The sequence below is a fragment of the Vombatus ursinus genome, unplaced genomic scaffold, assembly GCF_900497805.2.
Source record: "Vombatus ursinus unplaced genomic scaffold, bare-nosed wombat genome assembly UNPS02014799.1, whole genome shotgun sequence".
Lineage (NCBI taxonomy): Eukaryota > Metazoa > Chordata > Mammalia > Diprotodontia > Vombatidae > Vombatus > Vombatus ursinus.
This window is the reverse complement of record NW_020954577.1, coordinates 52,393,159-52,406,109: the sequence shown is the minus strand read 5'-3', so window position 1 is coordinate 52,406,109 and position 12,951 is coordinate 52,393,159. Positions and strand designations below refer to the sequence as shown.

Here is a 12,951-nt window from a genome sequence, read left to right as displayed (position 1 = left end):
AGTTTTTTTTATAAGTGGCCCTATTGTTTTCTGTTTCTTTGTCCCCTGCCCTATTCCTTCCTTTCTTCCTGTTATCTCCTTCTCCGTTGTACATGGTACCACTTGACCTTTCCTTTCACAGAGTAGTCACTACACATAAGTTGCCCTGGTTGTATTCAACCTGTGATCAGAATTGAATATAGTCTGGCCAATTCCTTCATCCCTCATGGAGCCAGTGATGCTGCCCTTCTGCCAGGGCTTTCTGGAGTTGCCTTTGCAATTCAGCTGCCCTGGCTTAAGTCTGGTCTCCTTGTTGAGTAGGAGGCATGTAAAAGTAATTCTCAGTTTTTACATCTTTCAAAGCCCAACACAACTGGGGCTGATTGGTTTGGATGCTTCTTTAAAAGAAATTTCAGGCTTAATGGTGGCCTTTCTGCTTTATATAGTAATAACTATCGGAGTGATGTCTCTGATGATGCTACCTAGATCAGCAGGAGGCAAATGTACCAATTGCCCAAGAGTTGTCCTAGAATGCCTTGAGATCTCCTTCTAGGAGCGCTAGTGAGACATCATCAACTTTGAGCAGCAGACCCCAAAAAAACCTTCGTGATCAGCAGCAGGGTGGTCAGTCAGAAGATTGCCCCAAACCAGGATCACTCTAGGAGTGTTATGTCCCATTCAGTAACAGGGGCTAAAGGCATTTGTTTGATTGTTTTTACAGTTAATTTAGTCTTAGAAAAATTGGTTGTTGATAAGATGTTTTTCACAATTTCTCCCTATGATGTTGTTTGTGAAGCCTTTTTTATAAAGGAGAAGAATTTCATTTGGATGTTTTTCGGTGTTTTTTTTTTTTTAAGGAAATATTGAAATTCTGAGATTAAGTGTAGAATCATAAGAAATGAATCAAAATTACATACAGCGTTGCAGTTAAAATAGCTTTTATTGATTTCTTTTTGCTTAGATTTCCTTCTATTCCCTCATCTTTCCTCCTAGAGAGCCATCACTTATGACCTAAATTTTTTTTTAAGAAAGAAAAAGAGAAAAAATTCAGCAAAACTGATGAGTACGTTGGAAAACTCATAATATTATATGCCACATTGCAATCCTGAAAGAAAGTGTCATACATGTAGGAGGGAGGAACCAGAAAAATAAAAAATGAAGACCAGTATGTTTATTATTTAAATAAGGGTGTTCTGAATGTTATATGTAATTCATTACGAAAGATAAAAGTGTGATACTTGACCCTGGAAGTGTGACATAATGTAAACTGAGAATTGGAAATGGACTTTGAGTCTAATCTTTCTTAGTTATTTGTGCCACTTTCTTAAGAATTCTGTAAATTCAGCTAACATTTTCTCAGTTGATGGAAAAAGGCCAAGAAGCCTGTGTTATGTGAAATGTTGACTTTAACCTGGTGCCTCTTAGAGGTGCCACAGAACTGGGTCTGTGTTTTGAACAGTGTGGTCACAGCTTGCAGTGAGGTTAATGATTCACTCGGGAGCAATCTCTACTTTGTTTTGGGGGAAGGAGAACCCCAAATTCAAACACTTGTTTGGCCATTAGAATGCCTAATAACTTTTATTTTTTTGGCTTAAGTGATCAGGGTTAAGTGACTTGCCCAGGGTCACACAGCTAGTAAGTGTTAAGTGTCTGAGGCTGGATTTGAACTCAGGTCCTTCTGACTCCAAGGCCAGAGCTCTATTCACTGTGCCACCTAGCCACCCCTCTAATGACTTATTTTGAAAGGATGAAGAAGTGATTGGTCCTAGTTATTAATCTTGGTCAGCTGTCAGCTCAAGTTACTGTGTTTCACCTGACTTTTACAGTTTACTTGGGTTGTGTATGGTTTAAACAAACAGCGTTGTTATTTATTTATTTGCATACTTAAAATATAAATTATCATTTATTTATTTGTTTTTGTTTTGGTCTTTTGTTTTCCTTTGAATGGAATTTGTGTTTCTTGTTAAATCTTGACTGTCTTTTAGCTTTAGAGATCACTGCAACTTAGTAATAGGTCATTTGATTCTGAGGAAATGTGTGTATTTATTATAATGGTATGATTTGGTGAAGGATGTGAAGTGCTTTGGGGTCAGAAGAAGGGGGAGAGTGACATTTAAAAAATATCAATGTTATATTCTGTAATACACTGCCAGTCAGCACCTACTGGAATATTTCTTCCCCCTGACTCTTCCCTTCTTTTTTTTTTTTTTTTTTCCCCCGGAGGGGTAAAGTCTTCTTAGAGCATACTGGATTATCTCATATATAGGCGTCTTAAACTCAGCATGTCCAAATCTTAACTCATTAATGTCTTCCCCCAACCCTTTCATCTTTCTAACTTCCATATTCAACCGAGGTGTTATCCTTGATTCTTCACTTTCATCTCTCATCCAATATGTTGGCAAGCCCCATTGTTTATACTTAATAACTAATAATAATAGCTAACATTTATATAGCACTATGTCAGGCACAGAGCTAAGCACTTTACAATTATTGTCTCATTTGGTCCTCACAACAGTCCTGGGAGGTTGATGCTATCATTGTTCCCATTTTACAGATGAGGAAACCGAGGCAAATAGGTGAGGCAGTTCAGGTCTTCCTGACTCTAGGCTTGGCACTTTGTTCACTATACCACGTAGCTGTCTCTCTTGCACCAGCTCCCTTCTTTGCTCTGACAGGGACACCCTCCTGGTCCAGGCCCTCATCACCTCATGCCTGGAATCCTGCAGTAGCCTGACTGGGGGCTCTGCCTGCCTCAGGAGTCTCTGAGCTCTAGTCCATCATCCACTCATCTGCCAAGTTAGTCTTCCTAAAGTGCACATGTGACCATGTCACTACCCCCTAAAATTTTTGGATTTTCTAGCCTAATTTTCTAGTAGATGGTGGGTTGATGAAAGGGAGAGGCTGCTGTAGGGCTGTAGTGATGTGAACACAGAGTAGTTTTTCCAAATGGTTGCAGGCACTTGCCCACTGGTGAAATGACGGCCTCCTTTTCATCTTCTGTTTTTCTTCTTCTGCTATCTGGTCTGTAGAGTCTAGAGATTGTACCACTGTTGGTACCTTGCCTTGAGAGAGGGGAAAAAGGGATGCTCTGGTATTGGGTCTGGGTCATCTGAGGGCGTACAAGGCTTGCTGCAGTCACGCTGGGTATGTCTGCACATCGTCTTTAAATGTACCCTCAGAGGACATCCGTTGCCCAAAGTGAGGCCATTCTTCAGCATCCTGATCTGGGGGTTGCAACCATTCATTTGAAAAGTGCTTATTAGAGACAGTATGCTGAAAGCTGATTCAGCATTCCTTCTTTGAGCCCTTTGGTCTGATTAATGTGTACATCATGCATTTTCCCCTTGGGCCCGTGTTCTAATCAGTGTCTGAGAGATGGCGGTACTTGTTTATCAATTTAGTTCTTTTTCTCTTGGCTTCTGCCCCTCGGCTTACTTTTTGCTTTTCCCCCAGAAGGAGTAATTGGCTTCTGTGATTTGATGAGGTGGAATAAGAATGTTCCAGAGAGGCTGTTCTTACTTGGTATTCCCTGTGTTTGGAGAGTTCATTTAACTGGTGCTTCCAGAAGAAGAGATTAGGCAAAAACACTTTCAGTGAAAGACGTTCACTTTGTTAGGGAATGTGACATCACAAACTCACCACTTTTCCTTTTGATGTTCTTAAGTGAGTAAAGACGTCAATCCTTTAAAAGGAATGTTACTGAAAACATGCCAGCAGCTAGGCTAAATCAAGTTATGGTTCCCAAAAGAGTCTCTTCCATTTCCTGCAGACAGTGAGCAAACTCAAATGTGCTTTTTTTCTTTCTTTGATCTCTTTGGGGTGTAGGTATTACTAGGTCACAAGGCATGGGTATTGAGTAACTTTTAGGGGCAGAGGTCCAGAAAGCTTTCCAGAAGGACTCTGCCCCTCATTGTTCGTCATCTTCCTTTATTGTCCTTTTTGATCATCTGAGGGATGGGAGATGGAACCTCAGAGTTGTTTTAATGTGTATTTCTCAAATTATTAATGATTTGGAGCACCTTTTTATAGGATCCAACATCTTGGATTTTTTTCCATTAAGAATTGTCTCTTCATAGCCTTTGACCATTTATTATTTGGGAAATGGACTCCTGTTCATAAATATTTCTGTCAGTTTCTTATACAAGTTGGATATTGGGCTTTCATCAGAGAAACTTGCTGCAAAGATTTTTTGCGGGAAAGACCAAAAGATTTTAAAGTTTTTTTTTTTGTATCTTTAGCGTATAGTAAGTGATTTTTGAGGACAGAATATATTTATCTTTGTATTTTTATTGGGATAATAAAATGTTCATAGTCCATAGATATATTGGATAAAAAGTCTATGAAGGTGTGTTAGATGGTGGGAAGAAGTCATGCTGAGACAATGAAGTGGGATTATCCAGAGTTGTCATTAACAGTTTTCTAGAAATAATGGGGCTAAATGTTTATGACAATTGATGAAACCACTTGGTATAAGCTAATCATTTTGAGCACAAATCTGACTGGGGGGTGGAAGGAATAAATTAAAAAATATTTCTTCTTTATTGTGAACTTGTGATGCAGCTGTTATCCAAGAGTCACTATACTCCTCTAAGTGATCTTGTTCTTTCGACATCTGGAAGCAAAGGTGATTAAAGCTTGTTCCTGCCCATAATGGTTTTTTACTTCCTAAAGTTATGATGACTTTTTATTTATTTATTTTGCAGCTTTGTGTTCAGAATCAAGAATTTGAAATAAATGAGGATGGCATTCCTGAAGTAGATGCTCTTCATCTGGTATGTAAACTTCCTGTATTTGACTAAATTGGGAGCATGTAGATTAATTTTATACCAGTGCTCATATTTAAAATCTGTTAACCGTTTGGCAAAAAAAGACTCATCATTTTTAAATTTCTAAATGCTTCTCTAAATTTGGAAAGGGAGATGACTTTTTCAGTCATATTTAAGACTGGTCATTTTGGCTCTTTGCTGCTTTTAAATTCTGTATGCCTTGAACTAGTCATCCAAAAAGGGAAGTTTTTCTAAGAATCTTAGGTAATAAATAGGACTTTGAGGAAGTGGAATATAATGCTGTAGGTTTTCTCTTACCACTATTTAAAGAAACATATTGCATATTTTGTTTTTCCCATTGGTTATGCATACTTGAAGAAAATATCATATGTTCAAATAGTATTAAATTTGTATGTAAGTTGAAATTGGGTATCATCTGTTCTGCATTTTACTTTTTCATTCACAGGTAGAAGTTATATTTTCAGTATATTAATCTGTAATCAAATATCATTTGGTGAATTATAGGTAGTAAAGTTTCTGAAAGGTTTTGTGTTAGACCCTTGCAAAGCAGTGACCTTTATCGTTGTGTGTATGATGATGTGAACTTTTCATTTTCTCACTAGTGTACAAGCTGACACTATAGTTGTTCAGTTTGTAATTATTGTATTAAGGGATTTGCTCACCATCTCTCAGATGAGAATTTGGTAGTTTGGTATGTTTCTTAAAATATAAGACAAGAAGCCATTCCCCAATAGATAAATGATTAAGGGATATGAACAAGACAGTTCTCAAAAGGATTGCAACTATTAACAACCCTAAGAAAGCATGCTTCAGATTACTAGTAAGGGAAATGCTAATCAAAATCTCTCTGATGTTTTACCTCACACCCAACAAGTTGGCAGTGATGACACTGTTAGTTTGGTGATGTAATTAACCCTTTGAGAGTTATGTGATTCCAAGCTGAATGATAAACAAGCACTTGACAATCTTTAGGGGATTTAGATTGAGTTTGAGGAAATAGAGACAGGACATGATAGTTTCTTAGCTGTTTAATAGGAGGGGCAAAATCTTGCTTCCTCCACATAAACTCTGTTGACTCCTATTTTTGGCTTTTGATCCCATTGGATTAGTTCAGTTTACAGGAGCATTAAGTTCTGCTTGTGTAGGTGAGTTGAAATTAGATAGTAGAACCAGAAATAAGGAAACATTTTTCTGTATTGGGGAGGAGAAAAATCATAGTCAAGAGAGGATGACTCTGATTTGGGGTTACCTTAATGTGATGATGGCACAGAGCTATTAAACATGTCCTTTGTCATCTTGTATTCTCAGATTTTAAGGAATAATAACACTTGCCCCCCTGTGTTTGTTAGGACTGCTACTTGTTTTCTTGGCAAGGGAGGAATGGAATTAATTTTACTTGAAACATGGGAAGATTGAAGTTGAAAGATTTAATTTGTGATTGGAAATAGATAGAATTTAATAAAAATGAATCCTGGCAATGCAAATTTAGTGTCCTTTGGGCTATTCAAATTTGGAAGTTTAAAAATTTATTAATACTTTACTTGATTCTGAATTTTTTAGCAATGAATTTGTATTGTTATCTGTTGGTTTTTTTTGTGCCTCATATGTCTTACAGTGTTTCCCTCCCTCCTTCCTTTTCCAGAAAATGAATAAAAAAAGAGGGGAAAAAAGGTGTTTGGCAAAACTAACAGGCACATGAAAAAGCCTTATGTTTGCAATGTTCTATCTCACTAGTCTCCCTCCCACCTTTGCAAAAAAAGGGGTAGGGGGACATACCTTTTTATATCTTTTCTTTGGAATTATATTTTTTATATATTTGGAATTATAATTTTTCTTGGTCATTATAATTTTTAAAGTTTTTTTTAAATAATATTTTATTTTCCCCAATTACATGTAAAAACAATTTTTTAAAACATTGAAAGCATTTTTTGAATTTTAAATTCTCTTTCTCCCTCTCTCCCCTTTCCCCTCCCTGAAACAGTAAGCAATCTAATATTGGTTATACATGTGTAGTCATGTAAAACATATTTCCATGTTGCTAATTTTGTAGAAGAAAACTCAAACTGAAAAAAAGAAAGTGAAAAAATAGTATGCTTTGGTTTGTGTTCAGTTGGTCATTATAATTTTACAGCATTTATTTTTAGGTTTTTTGTTGTTCTTTCTGTTTACATTGTTCTAGTCCTGTAAAGTTTTCCTGCTTCTGCTCACTTTACTTTGTATTAATTCTTAAAAATCTTCCAATGCTTTTTTGTGCTCATCATATTCATTGTCTCTTATACCATGGGAATATTCTATTACATTCATATACCAAGCTTGTTTAGCCAGTCCTCAATGTATGAAGACTTGCTTCAATCACTTTGCTATTGTTTTAGGTCACATCCATGTTTATTGTGGCATATGGTACAAGATATTTGTCTAAACCAAATTTCTGTCCAACTGATGTTTGGTTTTCTTACCAAATCCTGCCAATTAAGAACTTTTTTCATAGGGAAGTTTTTGGTGTTTATCATGCACTAGGTTGCTGAATTTAGTTACTTTCTATTCTTTATTTTCCTACTTTTCTGTTTTTTAACCAGTTCCAAATTGCTCTGATGGTTTCTGAGGTTGGAAGTGTTAATCTACCTTCTCCCCATTCCTACTTTTTAAAATTATTTCCACTAAGATTCTAGATTTTATTGTTCTAACATACCTTGTTAACATTTTGTCCAGTTTTATAAAATATATTCTTGGTTTGTTGTTTACTATGGCAGTAATTCTATAAAATCATGTAGGTAGTATTTAATTTTGACTGTATTGACCTGGCCCATCCATGAACACTGAATATCTCTCCAGTTATTTAAATCCTTATGGATCATTTGATAATTGTATCTGTGCAGCAGTTGAGTATGCTCTGGTAGACTGATTGCTAGATACTTTTTGCCTTTTGTAGTTATTTTGTTTGGGTCCTCTCTGGATTTAATTTTTTTTAATATAAGGAAAAGTAGAGAAAAATCAATGTTAAGTTAAGGGATATCTTAATTTTATTTTGTCATTCAAACTTTTTTTTTTAACCTTCCATCAGGCTTCCTATCTTGTGAATCATTCATTACATGTGTGGAGGTACAGAGGTTTTGAAGTTTTGGAATAGGTCTTGACATAAACGATTTTGATAGATATTGGAAAAGTGCCACTATGTGTGTGCAACATGGATTTAGCATCCGTCTCTTCTCCTTTGTTCTTATTGTTCATCACAACCCAGATCCGTGCCATCAGCCATTGCACCGGCGTCCTTACCCCAAGTCTCCTTTCCTCTTTTCTGTCCTGTCCTTCCTCCTGCTTCTGCAAGGACCCTCCTCACTGAGTGCTGCCTTCTGTAGGAGGCCTTCATTATCTCTCCACCTCTTGCCATCACCTTCCTTTTTATCTGTTGGGTTTATAGTTCACTGTCACGTCCCTGCTTGGACTTTCCATTTCTGGTGGGCAGGGACTATTGCCCATCAACAGGCTATGGTGTCAGAGGACCTGGGTTCAGATCTTGTGTCTCTGTTATTTAACTTCCCTTAGATTCCGTTTTCTCATCAGTGAAATGAAGATGTTGGACTCTGAGGTGGATTGAGCCATTTAGATCTCCATTTCTTTGCCTAGCATTCATGTCCCCTTACAGTCTGATGCCACCTTTCCTTTTCAGCTAGTTCTATTCAACAAACATTTATTAAGTGACTACTGTGTGTTGGTCACTGCATGAAGCTCTGGGTTATAAAGTCAAAAAGGAATCAAGCCCTTGCCCTCAAGGAGTTCATTTTCCCTTGAGGGAAAGTTACATGCATACAGATAAATACAAATTATTTATAAAATAATACAAAGTAATTTAGAAGAGGGAGTGTCAACTAGGAAGATTTGAAAAGGCCTTGGGTTGGAGTTGACCCTTGAACATGATTTGAAAAGGTAATGGGAGTGTAGAGGAGGCTTGGACAAGAGAAGGCCAAGTTCTGAGCCTAAAGCAGTTCCAGGGGTAAAGTACAAATGTTTGACAGCCATCATCTGATGGCTGGAGAGCAGAGGGCATAAAGTCACAGCTATCTGCTTATAGTCAAAGAGTGGGGTGGGCCTACCAGAGCAGGTTTGATAATGTGGGTTTAATGCGGCTCTTTATATTTGCAAAGAATGGAGCCCCAAAGAGTTCTGTGATCAGGAAGAGGTGGAACAGTCAGGTCTGGAAGGAAGAGTGATGGAAGGACAGCCCTTGGGATTCCCTGGCATTGGCTTGGTCTTGAAGTCTGGAGGAAGGACTGGCAGATTGGGTGGGATCCCTGTGGGGTTGCAGGAGGATGAGAACAGTTTTACCATGGGAAGGAGTGGTATTGAGAAAAACAAAAAGATTGTGAATTAGCAGTGAACATTCTGGGAGATTGTGTCCTGAATTTTACAGTAGACTTGATCTTTGAGTTTCTTTGACTTCAGCAGCACTCCACAGTCTTGGAGTACAAGTGAAGAAAGCAATTGGGAGGCAGTTAGTTGCTTACTGTTAGGGATTATCGTGATGGGAGCAGCAGAATGCCAAGTACTTGAGGCATCCTGTGATGGTGGAGAGAACATAGTTGAGTTTTTTAGGCTCCAGGTAACATTTTACTAGGAGGCAGTTAGGTGGCTCAGTGGATAGAATTCTGGCCCTGTAGTCAAGAAGTCCTGAGTTCAAATCTGGCCTCAGACATTTACTAGCTGTATGACCTCTGGGCAAGTCACTTAACCCTGTTTACCTAATCTACTAGAGAAGGAGATGTCAAATCACTCTGGTATCTTTGCCAAGAAAACCCCATATAGGGGGGTCATGAAGAGTCAGACACAACTGAACAACATTTTGCTAACATTAGGTAAAATAGATGTGCCTATCCCCAGTTGTACACAATCAGGATTATACATAGAAAATCATAGAATTTTAGAGATGAAAGGGACCTTAGATGTAAAGTTCTCTCTCACTCCCATTATCAGTCTGGAGAAAAGTACTTTATTAAAGGACTTTTTTTCTCTCCATGGCGAATTTTTCTCAAATATAATTTTATTATTTTTTCAATTAACAAGTATTTATTTTCTTTCCCTCTAATTTTCCCTCCCAGTCCCTCCTCCCCACTGAAGGAAAAACAGCCCACCTCCTAAGATGCACAGTTAGGCAAAGCAGAGTCCTTTATTGGCCATTGGAAAGAATGTATGTCTGATTCTCTATTTTGAGGCCATCCCCTCTCTGTCAAGAGATGGATAGGATGCTTCATCTTCAGTCTTCTGGAATCAGAGTTTGTTATCTCAGTAATCGAGGCTTAAAGTAGTTACAATTTTTGTTATATGTAATATTTTTGTATAAAGTGTTGTTCTGCTTATTTCATTTGGCGTCATTTCATATGGATCTTTCCAATTTCATTTGAAACTGTCCATTTCATCATTTCTTATGGTGTAATAATATACCTTACATTCACATACTATAATTTGTTTGGTCATTTCCAATAGTGTCCACATGTTGTGGAGAGTACATTGAATACATTGTTGAAAGGGGTTGACAGCATGAAGTCCCAGGTTGGTAGTAAGATGAATGAAATCAGCACCAGGGATGGATTTAGGAGAATAGAGAGGGGTTCAGGGCCAGAGATCTTAGGAGGAGAGAAGTTTTTTAGTATGGTTCAGTTTCAGCCCAGAATGGATAGCTGAATTAGATCAGAGCTAAATATTCAAGGAGTTGAGTAAGTGCAGAAAATGAGGTCAGGTATAACAGTCATCAACACAGAGAGTCAGGTTTCCATGCCTTGGGTAGAAAAGAGAAATGTTTGAAGAAGGCAGGTAATATTAAGTACTTAAAATAATCAGTGCTTAAAATAATCAGAGTAAACTGGATGAAATCTAGTGTCCAGTTTCAGTTAGAGCTAATTCTTTTTTATTTCATTTGTTTCACCAAATGTGCAAGTGATTGTGCCAGGCTCTGGGGTTACAGAGATGGGAAAAGATTGGAAGAGAGCAAAGATAAAAAGTGGAATAAATCTGTTAACATTTATTTCTAGGACCCACTTTTGTCATCATCTATGGCAGTAGAACCACCAAATTTGAACTCTTGGAAAGAGCAGCTGAACAGAACAGGCACACACATGTGAAATCTGTCTTGGAGGAGACATGATTGTGAAGACATTGAGGGATTAATTTTCAAGATTGCTGTCCTTCTTTTTGATACCCTGTGATTAGGAAGGAAGCACTATAGATTTTTGCCAGTAGAAGGCAGTTGAGAGAGCATCAGTAACTATTGACCAATATGCTTATGTCTTTGTCTCGAAAATTGTGGAGGATTGTCTCTCTCTGCATCTGAGGTGGGCTTGATGAAAATGTGAGAAAGGGATGGTCAGGATTGTGCAAAGTTTTATACTGCAGAACCTGTCTTCATTGAGCCATACTTGACTGAAAGATGCAAAGAACACATGATTCTATTGCTTGATTATTTAAAATTTAAAAAAAAAGCTTTTCAGAGATTTCCCTTTTCTACCCCATCTTCCAATGCATGGACACCTGCCTCTCTGTCTGTGTTAATGACTGTGATACCTGACCTCGTTTTCTGCACTTACTCAACTCCTTGAATATTTAGCTCTGTTCTACTTCAGCTACCCATTTGGGGTATAAGGTAGACCTTACCATGACTAAAACTGCTCTCCTAAGATTTTTTTTAAAAGCATTTGTGAAATGCAGCCTCAGAGATTCCTTGATAGATGCAAATGCCTCTAGGTAGGTTTATTCAGTTACGCTTTTTCAGTATCAGAGTAAGGTGTAACGTGGAGATGGTTCTGCTCTCCTTTGTGGAAGATGTGCTGGTTGTATCAAGCTCAGCAACCCCAGAGAGATACAGGATGACACGAGAGAGATTGGCATCACCGCTGACCCAAGAAAGGCAGAGTCGGAAAATGTCTGTTGTGGTTGGGTGGGCAGTTAGTCCATTGTGTCGATCCAGCTGCTCCATCCTGAACAGACACTGAAGATGGAGAACAGATGGGCCCGCCATTGAAGAAGAAGAGTATAGACTGGGTGACATTTGGGAAAATATACAAGATTATCTTGAGAAACTCCCATAGTAGGAAGAGGAAAAGTGGTGAATGGCTGACTTGAGATGAGACACATTGATAAGGAAATGTCTGAGCACTAGACTTCTCAGCTCCTCGAAAGATTGGCTGTTGTTTGTTTGTTTAGAAGAGGGAAAAAAAGTGTGTGTGGGGGGGTGACGGATGGAGGTGGGGAGATGAGAAGAGGACCTGATCTGAAATTTCATTTTGTTCGAATCATTTAGCAGTGAATCTTCATCCTTTAAAAATATTTGTCTTTATTTTGGACCATGAATGTGCTTGATGGATATGTCTGTGGCATTAGTGTAAATAATACCTCGAGTTTTGTTTCATTAAAATATTTAGGGGGAAACTAGATTATCATTCTATGTCACTGATTCAGGTATTCAGAGCTCTTTGCTTTGAGTCGGTCCTCCTTTACTTATTCTGTTTTGTTTTCAGGATGATGATGTCAAGACCCTGCTGTCCAGTTTAATCTACTGTAGAAATTCAATGACTGCTGAGCAGGTCTTGAATGCTGAGTGTTTCTTACTGCCTAAGATAACATTAATTGCGTATCCAGAAAAAGACTATGAATGTGAAGAGAAGGAAGAGCTTGAGGAGAAGCACTTGGATATGTATGAAGAAAAGGCCAAAAATAGTGAAGACAGTTTTGACCAGTAAAACGGTTTTCCTTTTGCTTCTCAGGTTTTACTTTTTTTCATTTGTTTAGTTTGAATTAAAGGAACTAAAAAGTTAACAATTATACCTATATAATTCTGGAAGGGTCCAGAACAAGTTGTCCTATTTTTCATGTATTCAGATATAAAAATAAAAAATGTTTGGATAAACAGAACAGTGTTTGGTTTGATTTGTAAATTTTCTTGAATTTGTAATTATTAAAAAAATTTTAAATTATATTACTACTTTTGGGAATTGAGTAATAAAATTAGGAACTTGAAAGGGGTTCAATTTCTTTTTTATTATCAATATATTTAAAATTTTGCCAAAGTTGTTACATAAGAGAGCATTTTTTAATTTTTTAGATTTAAAGTAGTTTCTTTTTTTGTATTCATGTTTATTTTATTTTATCTTTTTATTTTTAGGCAATTGGGGTTAAGTGACTTGCCCAGGGTCACACA

The 12,951-nt window shown here is 37.5% G+C and overlaps 1 protein-coding gene across 1 annotated transcript in view; it reads left to right on the top strand.

Moving 5' to 3' along the window:
• Positions 1-12,607, top strand: part of LOC114050629 (serine/threonine-protein kinase 31-like) — a 70,605-nt gene extending 57,998 nt beyond the window's left edge. The window contains exons 23-24 of the mRNA XM_027872466.1: positions 4,683-4,751; positions 12,272-12,607. Coding sequence (XP_027728267.1) covers positions 4,683-4,751; positions 12,272-12,493 — 291 coding nt within the window. The 3' untranslated portion in view covers positions 12,494-12,607. The remainder of the gene's footprint in view (positions 1-4,682; positions 4,752-12,271) is intronic.
• Positions 12,608-12,951: the final 344 nt, after the last annotated feature.